The sequence below is a fragment of the Bombina bombina genome, chromosome 11, assembly GCF_027579735.1.
Source record: "Bombina bombina isolate aBomBom1 chromosome 11, aBomBom1.pri, whole genome shotgun sequence".
In the NCBI taxonomy this organism is placed as follows: domain Eukaryota; kingdom Metazoa; phylum Chordata; class Amphibia; order Anura; family Bombinatoridae; genus Bombina; species Bombina bombina.
In genome coordinates, this window is record NC_069509.1 from 53426987 (window position 1) to 53449284 (window position 22298).

Below are 22298 nucleotides of genomic sequence, written 5' to 3' on the forward strand. Positions count from 1 at the left end.
TTTTGGTGATTGTAGATGTGTAACAGATTTTGGGGGTCAAAGTTAGAAAAAGTGTGTTTTTTTCAATTTTTTCTCATATTTTATAAGAGAGAGAGAAAGAAAGAGAGAGAAAGAGAGAGAAAGAGAGAGAAAGAGAAAGAGAGAAAGAGAGAGAGAGAGAGAGAAAGAGAGAGAAAGAGAGAAAAAGAGAGAAAAAGAGAGAAAAAGAGAGAAAAAGAGAGAAAAAGAGAGAAAAAGAGAGAAAAAGAGAGAAAAAGAGAAAAAGAGAGAAAAAGAGAGAAAAAGAGAGAAAAAGAGAGAGAGAGAGAGAAAAAGAGAAAAAGAGAGAAAAAGAGAGAGAAAGAGAGAAAGAGAGAAAGAGAGAAAGAGAGAAAGAGAGAAAGAGAGAGAGAGAGAGAGAGAGGGAGCGAGGGAGAGAGAAAAGAAAGAAAGAAAGAAAGAAAGAAAGAAAGAAAGAAAGAAAGAAAGAGAGAGAAAGAAAGAAAGAAAGAAAGAAAGAAAGAAAGAAAGAAAGAGAGAGAGAGAGAGAGAGAGAGAGAGAGAGACGAGCGTGCAATAAATTAGCGCTCCACTTGTAATCTAGCCCATAATATTAGAAAATATTACACTGCCCTCACCCAGCAATTTAATAATGCCACATTTTTTAAATGCTAGCCTGTATCTATGGAATAAATTAAATGGATCTTCATTCATGATTTTTAAGTGAATATGCAATAAAACGTTCCTTTATCTTTTTACTAAAATAACCCCCACCAGCCGCCCATCGAAAAACTATTTTTTTTCCATGAGGTGACGTTTCCCACTGTAATCCAATAGCTGTGCTAGCCATACGGCACAAAACATTACACCTATTTTTCCTATTTAAATAACTTATATAATGTTAAAATATATATCTGCTTATTATTATAAATCTATTTTTGCTTTAGATACATCATTCAATCTAATATTTATTTAGAACTAGATTACAAGTGAAGTGCAAAATATTGCTTTTGCGAAAGCGATATTTGCGCTACACTGAGTAATATCAGCGCACGCAAAGGTTCGCTGGTATTACAAGTTAGTCGCAATGCAAACGCAACCTCACGTTCGCATTGCTGAGAAGCATTGCGCTCATGAGAGCATGCTTCTATAGGCTCCAATGGGAGCCTCGTTCTCATGCCGTCAGCAAATTGGCAGCAATTTATTTAATATATCTGTATATGCTTATATATTTATATGTTTATATATGTGTATATACACATATTCTCAATGAGTGAAGTAGGTGCATATGACAGGTTAGTGGGAATTTGCACAATACATACACAACAGTAGTAGTTACCTGAGTGACAGCTCAAACGAGAGACCTTCCTTTTTTCTCCATCCCCAACGTCCAGTGAGGTGATACCCAGCACTCCTGTGAAAGACACACAGCAGAGTTATAGGACCTCCCTAAAGAAGGTCAGTTTCTACTAAGTCATAAATATAACCGTGAATATGTAGGAAGAATATGGCAAGTAGAATTATACAGATTGAGACCATCACTTCCTCAATGTATGTTTAATCCATAAAGATGTACCAACAGAAATCTCCTGTATTTACAAAGTGCTTGTGTCCTCGCTGGCAACCAAGGATTAAAGAGACATTGCTTAAAGAAAAAATACAGTAATAAAAGTTAAGCACTTCCTCTCATTGGCTGAAGAGTATTTCCTACTGATAATCATTGGCTGACAGGTACAAATGTCATCAGTCAGGAAGCACCTATCAACCAATGACTAACAGAACAAAGTATCTAACTATCAATAATCACCCAATGGACATTAAAAGGGACATGAAACCCAAAATGTTTCTTTCATGATTCAGATAAAGAATACAATTTTAAACAACATTCCAATTTACTTCTATTATATAATTTGCTTCATTCTTTAGATATCCTTTCTTGAAGAAATAGGAATGCACATGGGTGAGCTAGTCACACGAGGCATCCATATGCAGCCACCAATCAGCAGCTACCTGAGCCTATTTATATATGCTTTTCACCAAAGGGTATAAAGAGAATGAAGCCAGCCTAGAAATGCACAACTGATAATGTTCTATTAGTTTCTGTTTAAGTTTAATCAGCAACAAAATACTGCTCTTCCTTATGATGACAAAAAAATGGTTTCAGACTAACACACTATAGTACTCCTACCAGTAAACACAGTAGATTTGCATAATCAACAAATGCATGATAAAAAGACAATGCAATAGCACTTAGTCAGAACTTCAAATAAGTAGATTTTTTTTCTGACAATTTTAAAAGTTATGTCTAATTCCACTCTCCTTTTACCATGTGACAGCCATCAGCCAATAACAAATGCATATAAGTACCATGTGACAGCCATCAGCCAATCACAAATGCATATATGTTTATTCTGTAAATTCTTGCACATGCTCAGTAGAAGCTGGTGACTCGAAAAGTTTAAATATAAAAAGTCTGTGCACATTTTGTTAATAGAAGTAAAAAGGAAAGTTGTTTAAAATGGCATGCTCTGTCTGAATAATGAAAGTTTAATTTTGACTTGAGTGTCCCTTTAAAGCTACATGAAACCCAATTTTCTTTCATGATTCAGATAAAGCATGTGATTTTAAACATCTTTCTAACTAACCCCTTAACAACCAGCGCTGTACCCTGTACAACGCTGGTCGTTAAGCCCTTAAGGACCAGCGTCGTACCCTGTACAATGCTCCTTATCCTTTTTAAGGAGAGAGGCGGGTGGGCGGCCCATCACTGAAGGGAGGTGGGAGGTGGGCGGGACCCCTACGGAAAAAAAACAACTGAGAGCGTCAAGGAGGGGGAAGGAGGGAGAGGGGGAATCTGGTTATCATACTGAGGGATAGGATAAGAGGGTGGGAATTCGATCTGGGAGGGGGCAGCTACACTACAGAAAAAAAATGGGTAATTTTAAGTTTTGTAAAAAAAAAATAAAAAAAAAATTGGGTGACCATTGTGGGGTGGGGGAGAGAAGAGTCTGTTTGAGAGGGATTAGGGAGGGATCAGGGGGTGGGATGTGTCAGGTGGGAGGGTAATCTATACACTAAAGCTAAAATTAACCCTACATGCTACCTAATTAACCCCTTCACTGCTGGGCATAATAAAAGTGTGGTGCACAGCGGCATTTAGCGGCCTTCTAATTACCAATGCCAAAGCCATATATGTTTGCTATTTCTGAACAAAGGGGATCCCAGAGAAGCATTTACAACCATTGTGCCATGATTGCAAAAGCTGTTTGTAAATAATTTCAGTGAGAAACCTAAAATTGTGAAAAAGTGAACGATTTTTTGTATTTGATCGCATTTGGCAGTGAAATTGTGGCATAAAATATACCAAAATGGGCCTAGATCAATATTTTGGGTTGTCTACTAAAAAAAAAAATATATAGTTTTGATGGTAAATATAAAAAAGGCTCTATTTCCGTTTAAATGTAGTGATGGCAAAAATGCTAAAAATGCTCTGGTCTTTTGGGGAAGTTTTTGTCTGAAATGCCCGGTCCTTAAGGGGTTAAATCTAGTATCTAAGTTGTTTTGTACTCTAGGTAGGCTCAGGAGCCAATGTGTTGAACTAGCTCCTAGAAGTGCACTGCTTCTTCTTCAATAAACACTACCAAGATAATAAAACAAATTAGATAATACAAGTAAATTGGAAAGTTGTTTAAAATTCAATTCTCTATCTGAATCGCGAAAAAAAAATGTTTTGGTTTCATGTCCCTTTAATTGCGGATATGAAGGGTTATATGTACTTACCTGAGCTATCTGTGTTAAATGCAATCAGACGCGGACCACACTTTATGTTGTTTCCAATAGAAGATGAAGATCCAGCTCCAATATCCCCAATCCAGGCCTGAAACCACAGAACACATTAACACAAAATTATTACAAACATTTAAAGGAACAGGAAGTGTACCACAGTGCAATACAAACAATATAGAATACATTATTTCTCTATTTTCTCTAGGAAAATAGTCCAGAAAAATCCCAATAATCTTCTATAATTCCGATAAAATGTACAAAAAAAAAAAAACAGTTACTTCAACTATAAAATATACTTTGCTCCCTTGGTGTCCTTTGTTGAAAAGCAGGTAGGAAGGCTCAAGAGCGTGCACATTTCTGGAGCTGTATATGGCAGAATTTTCCAAGAATGCTTTAACAATGTTATACATTGCTTTTGTTTTGAGAACTAGAAAGCAGCAGTGTTTGCACAGCTGCAGCCATATGGTTCATATAGAGCTTGTGATTTTAAGCAACTTTCTAATTTACTCCTATTTATCAATTTTCCTTCGTTCTCTTGCTATCTTTATTTTAAAAAGAAGGCATCTAAGCTAAGAAGACAGCCCATTGTTGGTTCAGCACTTTGGACAGCACTTGTTTATTGGTGCTGTCCAATCAGCAAGGACAACCCAGGTTGTTCACCAAAAATGGGCCGGCATCTAAACTTACATTCTTGCTTTTCAAATAAAGATACCAAGAGAATGAAGACAATTTGATAGCAGGAGTAAATTAGAAAGTTGCTTAAAATTTCATGCTCTATCTGAATCACAAACGAAAAATTTTGGGTTCAGTGTCCCTTTAACAAAGAATAATAATAATGAGAACAAAATAAATGTGATAATAGAAATAAATTTGAAAACAAATTTTTTTTTTTATCAAATTGTACACTCTGAATCATGAAAGAAACATGTGTGGCTTCATGTCTCTTTAAAGGGACAGTCAAGTCAAAACTTTCATGATTCAGATAGGGCATGTCATTTTAAACAACTTTCCAATTTACTTTTATCATCACATTTGCTTTGTTCTCTTGGTATTTTTTGTTGAAAGCTAAACCTAGGTAGGCTCATATGCTAATTTCTAAGCCCTTGAAGGCCGCCTCTTATCTCAGTGCATTCTGACAGTTTTTCATAGCTAGACAGCACTAAAATGCAAGTCTGTCAAAAGAACTGAAATAAGGGGCAGTCTGCAGAGGCTTAGATACAAGCTAATCACAGAGGTAAAAAGTGTATTAATATAACTGTGTTGGTTATGCAAAACTGGGGACTCGGTAATAATAACAATAAAAATTTTCAAGTAGACTGTCCCTTTAATGCATTTCTCCCAGTATTTCCCAGAAGCTAGACAGGCCAGGGAACCAGTGCTTTGTGGGTGGGGCCACAACAGGGAGGGGTCATGCGTGTGTCATAAGTGGGATCAACATGGCATGTGCAGGGTTGGGCGTGCCCTGGGTATTCACTGAAAACCAGGACCGGTCATTTTCCCTGGACAGAGCTACTGTGGGCAGGACAGCAGGCATCTGTGACAATACTGCAGGACCCGGGATGGTTGGGAGATCTGGTTTAATATCCTACAAACTCTACCATTGCTTAATGAAAAACATTAAAGGACCCTTAAATACAGTAGAAAAGCATAACCAATAAATGCATAATAAATAAACAATGCAAAAACACTTAGTAATAGATTTTTTTTTTAGAAATTTTTAAGTTAGTTTTATTTTTCCTCCCACTGCATCATGTGCCAGCCATCAGCCGATCAGAAAATGCAAATACTTATATTCTGTAAATCCTGCACATACTTAGTAGGTGCCTCAGAAAGTGTGCATATAAATAGATTGTGCAGATTTAGATAATGGACCTGAATTAGAAAATTGTTTAAAATTGCATGCTCTATCTGAATCATGAAAGTTTAATTTTGACTTTAGTGTCCCTTTAATGACATACAATTTTCTTTTAATGTCACTTTAAAGAGACATTCTAATGCATTAAAGGGATACTAAATCCAATTTCTTTCTTTCAAGATTCAGGTAGAGCAGCAATTTTAAGCAACTTTCTAATTTACTCCTATTATCAATTTCTCTGTGTTCTCTTGCTATCTTTATTTGAAAAAGCAGGAATCTAAGCGAAGGAGTCGGACAATTTTTGGTTCAGAACACTGGATAGCGCTTGCTGATTGGTGGCTACATTTAGCCACAAATCAGCAAGCGTAACCCAACATGAAAGGGGAAGTTCTTAAGCCGAATCATCTTGTAAAATATTTATATTTTCCTTTATTAGCGGAATCCAGGACTTTAAATAGCCATAAAACAAACTGCTGATCATCATTCACCATTGTAAATTTATTTCATGGTTACGTAACCTGTGATCCAGATGTTACAGAAGAAAATCACCCCAGATATTTCCTTCATTAGAATGTGATCGTCCCCATAGTATATATCAGTAAAGTCAAAATTAAACTTTCGTGCTTCAGATAGAGCATGCACATTTAAACACCTTTCCAGTTTACTTGTATCATATACTTTTATTCATTCTCTTAGCGTCCTTTGTTGAGAAATAAAACTAGGTAGGCTCAGAAGCTGCAATGAACTAGCTGCTGATTAGTTTCGGTACACATGACTATTGTCATTGGCTCAATCTATGTGATCAGATAGCTCCCAGTAGTGCAACAAAGGATACCAAGAGAATTAAGCATATTTGATTATAGACGTTAGTTGGAAAGTTGTTTAAAATTGTATGTTCTATCTGAATCATGAAATAAACATTTGAGGTTTAGTCATTGCATTGCTTGAGATTTGCATACAAAGACAATGTTTAAACATATCCTGTGAAAAGACTACGATCTATCTAGGGGCACTGGCACACATTTAAAAAAAAATTACAAAAAAAAAAAATCACCATTTCCAAAGGAAATGTAAACAAAATACATAAAACATGCTAATATGTTTCTAGTAAACAAAATAAATAATGAAAATGTATTACAACGTACAAACAAGATATTCTAACTCACATGCTCTAATTCTAAATTTCTGCATTATTGACCCTAGATAATTATATTATTTTTATTTTTGTATGTGTTAAACACATAGGTAAAGTCCTGCTTTGGGATGTGGCATTGTAGAAGACACCTGGTAATTGGTTGGTTGTGCAACTTCTGTACCTGATTGGCTCATCAGCTGTGTTTTGTTTTGGAGCTTAAATGCTTTTATAGGGTCAGTAATGCAAAAGGTAAATGTTCTAACAAATTAAAGCATATCATTTTTGCATTAAAATACCCTTTTAAAAAACAAGCTCAAGATTCATACAGTGACACTGGACATAAAATATTGACAAGAGAACATCTGAACTATTACAAACTTGTCATCTTCTATCTGAAATTTCTGTGTCAAGACTGATGTAATAGCAATAATATGGAACTGTAAGCTAATCCTTATTTTTTTGTCATCAAGATTATTGCATACTGAACTTACAAGTTATGTATACTGTTTTCGTTGTTGATCCTACTTCCTGCCAAACTCAATAAAGCTTGTTTAAAAAAAAAAAAAAATACCCTTTTAAACATTTTGGGCAAGATTATAAGTGGAGCGCTAATTTATTGTGCGCCCGCAAACGGGCAAATCTGCCTGTTTGCGGGCGCACGATAAACAATCAGCCATTACAAGCGGCTGGTTATTGCTACCGTGAGCTTGCAGTAGCAAATAGCAATTAGCACTTAGAAAATTAACCAGAGATCAGATCTCTAGTTAATTTTATAAATGTGCCCCAAATGCCCCCAAGATCAAGTGTGTGTTTTTTTTGTTTTTGTTTTTTTTAAAGAAAACAGCACTTAGCAGTTTTTGGGTGCTAAAATCTGCGGCTGTGGGATGTTTTTTAAAAAAACAAAAAACAACAGCACTGAAAAGTGCCTTTATATTGTGGTCTATGGGGAACTGTGTGTTCCCAGTAAATATATATGTATAATGCTTATATACATATATATTTAAATGTTAATATGTGTATATACACATAAATATATATATCTATATAATCATACCCATATATATTTACACTTTGCTGCCATCGCTGAGCTACTTACCCCTCGCGCTGCGCTAGGTTCTCATACCGCGTCTCACGGCATGAGAACAAGGCTCCCATAGGAGCCTATGGAAGCACGTTCATGTGAGCACGATTCCCAGCAATGCGAGCTCGCTGTCAACTTGTAATACCAGTGCACATTCTCGAAAACTATATTTAGTGCTCCACTTGTAATCTGGCCTTTTATAGGAATTACATTTTGAGTTCATTGGTTTTTAAAAGGACTTTTTTAAAATGTCTTTTGTCCCACACCCCCTAAAGAGGCCAAAAAGCTAAATATATTATCAAGTATTTGCGACATTTGCCAGTTTCAGAATTTGCTTTTTGGCCTCTAGCAAGAATGGGATAAGCACTTTTTTTTTAACACAAAAGCAAGAAACATTTAATGCTTTATTAAAGGGTAATGGACACACGGAACATTCTATGCCTGAACTAGTCTAGAACACATTGGCTACTACATTGGTTCCATATTGAGTGTTGCCGAGGTACAAAGCTCTACATATTTGGTCTATCTTCCTGCCTAGGATTTTTCTTTCCAGCAGCAGTACATCCCAATATGGATTTATTTGCAGTATAACCTGCACTGCCTCTACTGTGCAGCCGTTTCATTCAGTAACTGGTTATAGAATGAAAATAGTCAATATATAATCCCCAATGTATTTGCTGGATCATCATATAGCAACAACATAAGACTATATATTTGATATATGTTAGCTCTAAATTGGAAAACAAATTGAGATTAACTTTTCTGGGGGGGTTTCATAGTATACGGCCTAAGATATATATTTGGAATACCAAGTCATATGATTCCAATAGGTCTCCTAGCAACCGAGAAAAAAATTGACAGTTCTGGATAATTTATGGAGCTACAGTTAAAGGGATGTGAAACCCACACATTTTCTTTTGAGAGTCAGACAGCGATACCATTTGGGGGGGAAAAGCTTCCAATTTACTTCTATTATCAAATTTGCTTCGTTCCCATGAGATTCTGTGTTGAAGAGATACCTAGGTAGCATCTGGATCACTACATGGCAGGAAATAGTGCTGCCATATAGTGCTCTTGCACATGGGATAGCACTCTTGCACAACTGCTGCCATATAGTGCTCTAGAAGTGGGCCAGCTTCTAAGCATATGTCCCTGATTTTCAACAAAAGATACCAAACGAACAAAGAAAAATTGATAATAGAAGTCAATTAGAAAGTTGTTAAAAATGTCATTCTCTATCTGAATCGTGGAGTAAAATGTTGGGTTTCATGTCCCTTTAAGCAAAACTTTGGAGTCAGAGCATTTAATCACTACCAGTACTCTTGCTGACTAAACAGAGATATTTATTATTCAACTATTTTTAAGACTGTAGTACAGATTAGAGGCATTTTGTAGACAATATGTCCCATGTTTCTCTTTATCGTAATACCTACATCTAATTTAAAAGGGACATGAAACACAATCTTTGCCTTTCATGATTCAGGTAGAACATATAATTTTAAACAATTTTCCAATTTACTTCTATTATCTATTTTGCTTCATTCTCTTGGTATCCTTTATTGAAGAAGCAGCAATTCCCTACTGGGAGCTAGCTGAAGACATTGGTAAGCCAATAACAACAGGTATATATGTGCAGCCAGGTATATATGTGCTGTAACTTACCTCTGATCCACTTACTTCAGAGAAACTGGAGTGTCTCTATCGTAATTATGGTACCATTTATTTGCAACTGCAAAGTGCTACAAAGTGATTCCTTAAATCAAAGCACATTCACATGTACATATTTCTCTCTTTAGACACAGCAACAAAGACGGTAACTTGAATTCCAACAGGCTTTTTTTCAATGTGTGTGTCCCTGAACTGCTATTGCTTTGCAACACTTTGGAAATGGTAAAATCCCCTAAAAATGTGCCTTTTGTAAAAATACCTAACTGCATTCCTAAATTCTTGTGCTGACCCACGCCTCTTCCTCTTCGGAAACTGCATCGGAAGATTTAAATATCTCTAATAACTACAAATCTGTACCAACTTGCAGAACTTTATAGCACTGCATGGGATTTAGGGAGGTAGAATGTTTGTAGGACAAATAGAAATTTAGGAATGCAGAAACTATTATCAGATTCTATAAAAATTACCATCCAAATTGCCTTTTTAATACCCAACAGAAGATTTCATAAAAGGAGAATTTCATGACGTTACATCTATAATAAAAATATTACATACTTACATCACCAAGCCGACTATTTATTTTATTTCCATATCCCTAGGCCACTCTTTAAGTAATGTTATTCATTGTTGTATATGTTGAAATCATATTGTTATGCAAAGATGGACACTAAGGGCCCGATTTATCATAGTGCGAGCGGACATGATCTGCTGTCTGCATTTATCATTGCACAAGCATTTCTCGTGAAATGCTTGTGCAATCGGCCGCTAGCAAGGGGTATCAATCAACCCGATCGTATCCGATCGGGCTGATTGCTGTCCGTCGCCTCAGAGGTGGAGGACGAGTTAACGAGCAGCTGTCTTATGACCGCTGCTTCTTAACTCCTGTTTCCGGCGAGCCTGAAGGGGCTTGATAAATCGGCCCTTTAATACCTACTGCATTGTTCCAACTCCCCAACTGTTTAAAGTGAATATTAATTTTTATAGTATTGATTGCACATATGAATTCCATATTTGCTAAACCGCCACTTTATTGATATATTTTGATCACAATTTTCGAGCACAGCTCCTCTCATCCGCAACTTCTCCCTATCATGTAGAGAGCGGTCCCACCCAGTTTACTTATTCTGAAAGCGCATGCGTTTCACTGCGATTACGTTGAATAACTACATAGTATTCAATGAATGAATACATTCAACGAATACTATTGTGGCATCGAGTGCAGCAAACACAGTAAATTATGGTACATTTTTCAAACACCGTAAATTATGCTACAGCGCATACGCGAAGCATGAACGCGCGTCGGAGTTGAATAGAAGAGTAGCTGTCTAACGCAGGCGGAATAGGAACGCGTGACGTATGGAAAAGGGGTTTGGTCCCCCGGGGGGATTAAATGATTGGAAGACCAGATTTAGTTTGATCAGTCACTCAAAAAACTAAGATGGCGGGCAGAGGATTAGTACTTTGAGCGCACGTCTAGTATGTTAAAAAACAAGCTAAAAAATGAAAAAAATTATGAATTAAAGTACCGATTTTTTTAAATGACGGTTACTGCGGTGTTAACGGGACAGTGTGACTTTACATTCACTTTAAGGAGAGATCAAATAATTCAAGAAATAAGCGGGGGGATTTAACCCTTTTGGGGGGGACTTTCCTTTCATACCTCCGGACTACTCCTAACCTATGGAACTTCAGATCTTTAGTTACATGATTGTATTGCAGACAACTTTGATTTGTTCTAGATATTTGTTTTACACAAAAAAAAAAATTACATACTTATTTCTGCAACACAAAATGCCTGCAGCAAGAAATGTTTTTTTGCCTAGACTCATTTTCTATGTGTTCTACCGAGCAAATAATATTATATCACACCTAACTTACTATTTTATATGTTAGTACATCAAACATTATAAAGCAGAGGGATGCATTTTCCTTAAAGGGACATTATTGTAAAAAAAAAATGACATGCTCTAATTCGTTAGTTAGCACTGCTGATTTAATCAGTGGTAGTAAATGCTCCAGACCAGAAGTGCTCTACGGGTCCAGAGTGGTACTTCTACTATGTGTTTAACCCATTTGGAGTGGATAAACACAAAGAGGTGCAGGGTCGCAAGTCTTAAAATGACATGCTCTAACAAAATTACAGTATGTAATTATTTACTATAATGACCCATAAGTATTTACAGCAAAGTTGGGTTAAAGGGACATGAAACCCAATTTTTTTTTTTCAAGATTCAGATAGAACATACAATTTTAAACAACTTTCCAATTTACTTCTATTATTATAAAATTTGCTTCAGTCTTCTGGTATTCTTTGTCAAAAGAGCAGCAACACACTACTGAGAAGCTAGCTGAACACATAAGGTGAGCCAATGATAAAAGGCATATATATGCAGCCACCAATCAGCAGCTAGCTCCCAGTAGTGCTCTGCTGCTCCTTAGTCTACCTAGATATGCTTTTCAACAAAGTATGCTAAGAGAACGAAAGAAGTTAAATAATAGAAGTCAATTGGAAAGTTGTCTAAAATTGTATGTTCTGAGTCATGACAGAAAAAAATGCCCCTTTAATTATTTTAACCTTTGTGCCACCTTTAAAAGAATATAAATCCCACAGCATTTTATTTTGTGATTGAGACAGAGAATACAATTTTAGAAAATGTCCTATTTGCTTCTATTATCAAATTTGCTTTGTTCCATCATATTCTTTGTTGAAGAGATACCTGTAGGTGTCTGGATTACTTCATGACAGGAAGTAGTGCTGCCATCTTGGGCTCTTGCAAAAATGATGCCATATTGTGCGCCAGACACGTGCACGCCCTTGAGCTTACGCCCCTGCTTTTCAACAAAAGATACCAGGGGGACAAAGAAAATGTGATAATAGAAGTAAATTAGAAAGTTATTTAACATGTAAGCTCCATCTGAATCATGAACGAATATACGTTTGGGTTTCATGCCCCTTTAAATCTGCATTTTGGCAGTTGGCAGTACCACTACTGTATATACCATCTTTGCCATGTAGATATTCCTTTTCAGGTATGCAAATTAATTACAAACGTCTATCTATGCTTATCTGCTGGGAAATTCTTATCGTATTTTCACTCCTAATATTTATTTTATGTCAAGCATCAAAGCAGGGCTCTGGCATTCTGATGTCGAGCAAGTTAGTGCTGCTGAAAGGCAGAACTGGAGGAAATGAAAATCTTGTGACATCTTTATGCAAAAGGAACAGGAAATTGTTCAGCTCTGCAAGATGTGCTAAAACTGAATGCCTTGTGTGTGTGCATAACTGGGTACAGGCTCAGAGGGTTACAGCACGAGCACTGTATTACGGGCACCATACTAGGAGGTTAATTATTTGTGAAATACACAGGGAATAATTGAGTTATAAATATAATATTATGTTAATTTATTAAGGAAAGCATAACTACATGAAACCTTTAATCCATTGGTTCTTTCTGGTACACAAGGGGTTAATGGAATGATACTCTGCTGTACCCTAATTATGTCATTTTTATTCTACCATTCACTACTTCTGCACCAGGCTTCAAGATCAACAGAGTTTTTTCATTGAGCATTGGGCTGTTGAATTTAACATAAAGGGTCATTCACTCCAAAGACTGAGAGAGAACAGAGAACTCAACCACACTAAGTAACCCTTTCCTACCATGGATATTGACAGCATTTTATTCCCTCATATATGCAGCCATTAATAACCCCTTTCTGCAATGTAAGGAGTTAACCCTTACTGATCAAGGTAGATATTCTGGTTGTATATCCCCACTGCTATTCAAGTGTTTAACAAGGAACAAGTTATTTAGAGCACGTGTAGTTAGGACCCGCCTTTGGATGCAAATATATATTAACTCAAGTTATATATGTTCATTAGACTGTTCCCACACATCTACTTTTCAATCATCTACTTTGTGCAAACATTAACCCTATCTATGCCACATGCAGATGTCATCTGCTTCCTTGCCATACAAACATTAACCCCCCAATTGCCATGAAGATGTTACCTCCCACTCGACTTGCAGATGTTACCTCCCCTTCCCCAAGTAGGCATTAACCCTTCATCACCAAACTGATACATGCATTAACTCTACCCTCCCTGACTTACATCTTTCTTTGGGATCTTGGGAATGCAGTTCTTGAATTTAGATGTCCTGAAACGATTCATGATCGTTCTCCTCTTCCTGTCTAAAGATGCCTGTCACTCAGTTTCTCACTCTGCTCTGCTGTGTTTCTGTCTTCCTCTCCACTGAGTCACAGTCACTCCCTGCTTCTGAGATCTGAGACAGCAGCCAGCAAGTGATTTCATCGACTATCTATTGCCGCTCCTTATTACTGCCTCCATTACTCTGGGATCGGCTGTTGCTGTCTGCCAATGTTTGTAATAGAAAACAAAGTACAGTGTGGTGTAATTCTCTTCTGGCAGCCAATGGGTTACCTGTCAATGTTTCCTTTTTTATTGAAAAATAATCATTGATGTCAAATATATTAATCTTAAAATATATATAAAATAAGATTACAGGATGTCAAAATTCCTGATCCAAATTTATAATAGTTATTTACCAGCAATAGTCATTAAAAGAGATAGCCAAATTGTTAGGGGGAAACAAATTAAATATTTGCCAGCAGTGCTGCAGTCTGGCCATGGAAACAATATAGCTGCAATATGTTGGCATCAGTACTATTTCTGTCAGGGTACCATCTGTGATCAAAATAATTTTGCAAGTGATAGAGATGGCAACCAAACAATTACCCCCACCACCACCCCCATAGCTGAATACAATATGTTAAATATACTTCAATCAATTTCATAATATCTGAAGCATAAAGGCACCCCTTAGTTCTATGAAGTAAGCCATGTCAGTTTTGGGAAGCCTGAATAATCCTATAGGATTGGGGTGATGCATTTTAAAATCTCAATTTTGGAATCTTCAAAATAAACCCATGCATTTTTTAAATAACAGCTTCCATTTTAAGAGTTTAAACTTGTACAACTTTAAAGGAACATAGTTTATAAACTAGCTGCTGAAATGTGTTTGTCTTTCCTGTTTGTGCAGACTATAATAAATGTGTACATAGCTAGTGCTATGTAAATAAATACATCATTTATGCTTTTTAAGTAGATACAATTACCTGACAAAGTTCTTATAAATACTATAGCAACATTAAACTGATAAATACAAAAACACACATAATAAAGGGATATGAACCCCCACAAAAATAGTCTATGATTTAGATAGAGCATACAATTTAAAACAACTTTCCAATTTACTTATAGTATCAAATTTGTATAAATCTCTTAATATTATTTGTTAAAGGAGCAGTAATTCACTACTAGGAGCTATCTGAACACATCTGATGAGCCAATGGCAAGAGGCCTATATTGTGTGATATTGAGATTATCAGTTGGTATGAACCATATCAACCTGTTGTTATGTGCACAATGGTAGAGTCAGGAAGTGCCTCTTGCATAGTGTGTGTGTGTGTGTATAGCATTCTTAAAGTGAAGGTCAATTTTCATCAATGAGTGCCCGGTTTTTAAAAATACTTTTTAAAACAGGGGCACTTTCATTGATGAAAATTAACATTGCACTGGATTTTAAGAAATACTTACCTTTTTCTCCTGCAAAACCGGATCGCCGATCTCAGCCTCAGTTCCTCTGTAGAGACGTCAGAAATGACAAAAACCGGCTTCCTCCAATCATGGCTTGCACCCCAGAGCGTCCAGCTCGTGATGCCTGGCTGTGATTGGAGGAAGCCAGTTTCGTCATTGCTGTTGTCTACAGCAGGAAGAAGAAGGAGGGAGATCGTCGATCCGGCTTTGCAGAAGTAAAAGGTAAGTATTTCTACAAATCCAGTGCAATGTTAATTTTCATCAATGAAAGTGCCCCTGATTTTAAAAGTATTTTTAAAAACCGGGAACTCATTGGTGAAAATTGACCTTCACTTTAATAAAGTTTACAGTTATGAAGACCTGTGCTTGATCTCCTTATATAAACTAAGATAAAACATGGTGTCAGAATAAGGAGTTCCCTGCTTCCATCTGAACTGACAAGCAAGGACTCTGAGGAATCCATTTGAAATCTTTGCAGCAAATTGAAAGTGTGAGAGTCAAGGCTCTGGCAGAGTGACTACAGCTTCTTCTCATGAACTGAGTAAGTGCATCATAAACTTGTACAATTGACTGATTCTAACAGCACTACAGACTTTTATATTAATACTGCATAATTCAGAACATTAAGATGGAAAAGTTAAATCCTCCACCAGAATTGAAAATGACTGGTAATATGGAAGATGCATGGCAGAGGTTTAAGCAAAGATTCCAGCTATATGTTAGAGCTATAGGAGCTCAGGAGCAAGATGATGAACAAAAGATTGCACTTTTTCTGACTGTAGCAGGATCAGCAGCAATAGATGTATACAACACCTTCACATTTACAGATGAAGAAAGGGATGTTTATCAGGTTGTTCTAGACAAATTTGAACAGTACTGTGTACCTAGACGCAATGAAACCTATGAAAGGTATCTTTTCAGATGTAGAATGCAGAATGAAACAGAGACTATTGAGGAGTATGTAACAGACTTAAAACTGAAGAGTAGATCATGTAATTATGGAGCAATGTGTAACTCATTAATCAGAGACCAGTTAGTCATGGGCAGCAGAAATATAAGGGTTAAAGAACGCTTGCTCAGAGAGAAAGATTTAACACTGGAAAAGGCAGTAGAAATTTGTCAAAGTTCAGAGGCAGCAGAGGAACAAGTGCGCACACTCTGCCACAGTACAGCAGCAACACCAGTAATGTCAGTTACTGTGGGGAAAAACAAAGTGCATCCACATTATGAAAATAAAATGAAAGGAAAAAGTTTTATCACACAAACAGCAAATTCTCAGCCTGAATCAGACTGGCTATGTACCAGATGTGGAAAGCAGCATGGCATAAGACAATGTCAGGCTTATGGGCAAATCTGCAGAAAATGTGGAAAAAGGAATCACTTTCAAAAGATGTGTAAAGCTAAAAAACGGTTCACATTGTTGACCAGTCAGAAAGTGAGGAATCAGAAGAATTCTTTATTGGAATACTTGACTTAACCAAAGCTACAGATAAGGAGTGGGTCATTGAAGCTATTACAAATGGCACTAATATTGCTTACAAAGTAGATACAGGTGCACAAGCTAATTTGATGCCTGAGAGCAAGTATCACCAATTGAAGAACAAACCAGAACTTCTGAAAAGCTCAGTTAAACTAAAGACATATAATGGGGATTTTATCCCAGTGCTTGGCAAGTGCAGTGTGTTCCTGGAATATGGAAATCAAACGCATAAAATGAACATTCTGGTAGTTCCAGGAAACAAACCAGCTCTACTGGGTCTTCAAATGTGTGAAACTTTAGGACTGATTAAAAGGGTAAATGCCATTGATGGAACTAATAAAGAAGAGGACATAGAACATTTATTAACAGACTATGCTGCAGTATTTGAAGGAATAGGATGTCTTCCAATGCAACATAAAATACAACTAAAAGAAGGTTCTCGTCCAGTAGTGCATGCCATGCGAAATGTTCCAGTTGCTCTAAGGGATCGTCTTAAACGGGAACTTGCCAGGATGGAGGATAAAGGTATTATAAAGAAAATCAAGACACCTACTGAATGGGTTCATTCTATGGTGTTGGTGGAAAAACCGGATGGGGGTCTCAGAATCTGTATTGATCCCAAGGAACTGAATAAAAGCATCTTAAGAGAACACTTCCATTTACCAACAAAACCAGAATTGCTTGGGGAGCTAAGTGGAGCAACTGTGTTCAGTAAACTGGATGCATCCTCAGGATTTTGGCAAATTCCACTGGAGGAGGAAAGCATGAAACTCTGCACTTTTAATACTCCTTATGGGAGGTACTGTTACAAACGATTGCCCTTCGGCTTGTGTTCAGCACCAGAAGTGTTTCATAGTACCATGCAGCAATTTCTTGAACGAATACCAGGCACAACCGTATTCATTGATGATATTCTGATCTGGGGTAAAACCAAGCAAGAACATGATGAAAGGCTAAAGATGGTCTTAGATGTTGCTAAGGAAAATAATTTGAAGTTCAATAAGACAAAGTGTCAATTCAGAAAAACTTCAATTCAATATTTGGGAGAACAACTCACGGGAGGTGGTGTTTTACCAGACATGAAAAAGATTAAGGCAATTACAGAAATGCCACAGCCAAAAAATAAGCAAGATATACAACGTTTACTAGGAATGGTGAATTACCTTGGCAAGTTCATACCTAATTTACCAGACAAAACTGTACTAATGCGACAACTACTCAGAAAAAAGTAAAACTATGCCTGGGAATGGTCAGAGAATCACCAGAAAGAATGGAAGTTTTTGAAGGACATGCTTACTACTGCACCAACTCTGCAATTCTTTGATCCAACAGCAAAAACAAAGTTGTCAACTGATGCTTCACAAAATGGATTGGGAGCAGTTCTATTTCAAAATCAAGGCTCGGGATGGATGCCTGTGGCTTATGCATCTAGGGCATTGACGGATACTGAAAAATCATATGCTCAAATTGAAAAGGAAACACTGGGACTAGTTTACGGATGTGAAAAATGTCATGTTTATTTGTATGGAAGAGTATTTTCAGCAGAAACTGATCACAAACCTTTGATTCACATCTACCAAAAGGGCTTGATAGATGCACCTCCAAGAATTCAACGTTTGTTGCTGAGACTTCAAAGGTATGACTTCACCTTGGATTTTATACCTGGCAAGGAGTTGGTGGTAGCGGATGCTCTGTCACGAACTTACTTACCATTTAACAATGAGGACTTACAGTTGCAGAAAGAGGTGACTGTTCACGTCAATCTGATCTTGAAGACAGCCCCGTTTAGTCATGCAATGTGGGCAGCAATAGAACAGGCTACAGAAACAGATGCTCTTTTAAGTCAAGTGAAGAAAGCAGTTTCTAGTGGCAAATCTAAAACACTAATGCCATCACTGTATAGACCATACATTTCTGAAATTTCTTTGATAAAAGGGGTACTTTTGAAAGGACAAAAGATAATTGTACCAGCGAGTTTGCAAAGTCAAATACTGAAAAGACTACATGAAGGTCATTCAGGTATAGAAAAGACAAAAAGACGAGCTAGAGACATTTTGTACTGGCCAAATATGAATGAAAACATTGAGACAATGATCACTCAATGCCGGACTTGCCAAAAATTCAGACCTCAGTTACTTAAAGAGCCTATACTGGATACGGACTTCCCGTTGGCACCCTGGGAAAAGTTAGGAATGGATTTGTTTGTTTTCAAAAATCAGCATTATATCTTAGTAATGGATTACTTCTCTAATTACCCAGAGAGCATTATTGGAAGATGAGTCAGCATGTACAGTGATCAAAAAAGTAAAAGCAATTTTGGCGAGACATGGCATTCCAAGAGTAATAATATCAGACAATGGTCCTCAATTCAATTGTAGAGAGTTTAGGGTTTTTGCCAGTACCTATGAATTTGAACATCGAACATCCAGCCCGGGATATCCACAAGCAAATGGATTAGCAGAAGCTGGAGTAAAAATAGTGAAAAACATACTTCGTAAAGCAACAGATGCAGACGAGGATCCATGTCTGGCTCTTCTTAGCTATAGAGCTACTCCTTTAAAATGTGGGAAGTCACCGGCAGAATTATTGTTTGGCAGACAGCTGGTCACACGAGTACCAGTTGTGAAACCTTGGAAAAGGTTCCCACAAAAACATGTAATAGAAACCAAATTGAAACTCAGAGAAAAAAGGAATGAATACTATGACCGAGCTGCAAAGCCTTTGGAGAATCTTCAGGTACAAACGCCTGTGCGAGTACAAGGTTCAAACAGCTGGAATACTGAAGGGACAGTTATCCAGCAATATTCTCCAAGATCGTATGTAGTTCAATGATGGGCAATGTTTACGTAGGAATCGTAGACATTTGATGGCTATTCCATCAGTTCACAACAATTCGGCAGTGAAGGAAACCTGTGAGGATACATTGAACACTCCATTGCAGCTGGAGAATGAAGATGCCAGAGAAACTTTGCAAAGCTCGACTGACTTGCCTGCCAGTGATGCAATGCAAACAAGGTCAGGTCGATATATCAAAAAACCTAATCGTCTAATTGAACAATGTTAAAAGGGACTGAAGTTTTTTTCACATAGACTACAGTTAAAAAAAAAATGTACTTTAAGTTTTCTGTTGTTTAAAAAGAAAAGAAAAAGGGAAATGTGTGATATCAGTTGGTATGAACCATATCAACCTGTTGTTATGTGCACAATGGTAGAGTCAGGAAGTGCCTCTTGCATAGTGTGTGTGTGTGTGTGTATAGCATTCTTAATAAAGTTTACAGTTATGAAGACCTGTGCTTGATCTCCTTATATAAACTAAGATAAAACATATATGAGCAGCCACCAATCAGCAGCTAGCTCCCTAGTACATTGCTACTCTTGAGCCTACATGTGCGTGCTTTTCAACAAATAATACCAAGAGAACAAATTAAATAGAAAAGGTAATAGAAGTAAACTGGAAAGTTGTTTCAAATTGCACGCTCTATTTAAATCATTTACTGTCTCTTTAAACATCAAGCACACAGGAAAATACATGTGAATCTAGTGAAATACTGGTATAAATAATGTATCTGCAGTCGCATTTGTAATACATCCGCAGACACATTTATTGTTGCACAAAACAATACGGGCTTGCTATCTTTCACACTCCAAGCAGCAATATTTTCTGTAAATGTTATTCAAAAAAAGCAGCAAATGTGTCTCCATCACACATATCCGCGGCAAAACATACACTCACAAAAATCTCTAGCCCAAATTTTTCTTTCATGATTCAGACAGAGCATGTAATTTAAACAGTTTTCTAATTTACTTGTATTATCACATTTTCTTCATTATCTTGGTATCTTTTGCTGAAAAGCTGGGACGTAAGCTTAGGAGAGTGCATGCGTCTGGAGAACTATAAGGCAGTAGGTTTGCAAGAATGTTATCCATTTGCTAGAGCAGTGATTTTCAACCTTTTTTTTGCTGTGGCACACCTTTTTACATTAAAAATCCTGCGGCACACCACCATCCCAAAATTTTACAAAATCACACATTGTAGCCTAATACAGCATATATATGTGTATATATATATATATATATATATATATATATATATATATAAATAAATATATTTATATATAAGAGATAAGGAAGGCACTCACTGGTCTTTTAATCAAAAAGTAATTTTAATCAAGCGTGACGTTTCGGGGACACACTCCCCTTCCTCAGACCTTCCTTATCTCTTATACTTATCCGCTGGCACCCTGGCATATATGGATTTTGAAAGTGGGAGTGCTCTCTATCGCATTATATATTTATATATATATATATATATAAATATATATACACACACTGTACTGTGCTGTCATGCCATGACTCCTACAAACTATACATGACATATTGACATTCATTCACAAACAATCATAATGATTGTCTGTGATAATGATTGTCTGTGAATGAATGTCAATATGTCATGGTTGTAAATGATGCCTGATGAGCCTGTCACATACCTCCCAATATTTCAGAATTTGAAAGAGGGACACCCCCGCACTCCAGTCCTCCGGTCATGTTCCTTGTGCTGAGAAGGAACGTGAGTGACGTGACCTGGCTGGAACTGTTCTGGAGGAGGAGCAAAGCTGCGCAAGCATGCATGGGGGATTGAAGTGTCGCGTTGTGCTGCGTGTAGAGCCGGCACTAGACACGTGTTGTGGTGGGTGGGGGTTCCTTCCAAGTGTGAACACGGGTCGGGAAGACGAGCTGCCGCTGCGCAGTTACCCTCAGTCATCATCTTACTCAAAATAAAAATCAGCCCAGAATAAAAAACAAGCAAATTTTAAAAAATATGTTACACTGTTGTCAGTCTGCCGCAGCACACCTGAGGATCACGCACGGCACACTAGTGTGCCACGGCACACTGGTTGAAAAACACTGTGCTAGAGCACTATATGGCAGCACTATTTCCTGCTACATACGGGTCCATACACCTTCCTAGGCATCTCTTCAATAAATAATACCATGGGAATGAAGCAAATTTGATAATAGAAGTAAATTGGAAACGTTTTTAAAACTGTATGATCAGTCTGAATCACAAAATAATTTTTGGGGTTATATATCAATTTAAAGGGATAGGAAAGTCAGAATTAAACTTTTATGATTCAAAAAGAGCGTGTAATCTTAAAGTGATGGTAAAGTTAAACACTTTACTTACACTTTCTAGCAAGCCTATACGTATTACAGCTTAGTCGCTACGTTTTTACTTACTTATATTATTAGTAGTAAGAGATTGCATTGTTTCTTACCATTACTCGCTCCTCCCATCTTCCACTTCCTGGTCCGATATCACATTTGACTAGAGAGCGATCTCACCCACTCCCCAAGTCACAACTCAATGCTCCCAGCCGATTAAAAATAAATTTGCGCATGCGCTATTGACTCAGTGCACGGATGACATCGAGACACGACCACCTAACGGCCTAATTTTCAATTAAAAAAAACGGGTTGAATACATGGCGAGAAATAAATGACATTTGAAAGCTTATAACTTATAAATTACAGAATTAAATGTATAAAACGATGAATTAAACTTATATTTATTTTAATAGATAAGTAACATATTTGATAGATAATAACGAAACTTTACCATCACTTTAATGGCACATGCAACCCAATATTTTTATTTCATGATTCAGATAGAGCATACAATTTTATACAACATTC

General features: G+C 37.0%; 1 protein-coding gene across 2 annotated transcripts in view; it reads right to left on the reverse strand.

The window, feature by feature from the left end:
• LOC128642390 (mitochondrial import inner membrane translocase subunit tim16) overlaps window positions 1-13821 on the reverse strand; it is a 353230-nt gene extending 339409 nt beyond the window's left edge. For both annotated transcript variants that reach the window (XM_053695146.1, XM_053695144.1), the window contains exons 1-3: window positions 13619-13821; window positions 3760-3856; window positions 1319-1393 (exon numbers count right to left, since the gene is read on the reverse strand). In XM_053695146.1, coding sequence (XP_053551121.1) covers window positions 1319-1393; window positions 3760-3856; window positions 13619-13678 — 232 coding nt within the window. In that variant the 5' untranslated portion in view covers window positions 13679-13821. The remainder of the gene's footprint in view (window positions 1-1318; window positions 1394-3759; window positions 3857-13618) is intronic.
• Between the last annotated feature and the right edge of the window lie 8477 nt (window positions 13822-22298).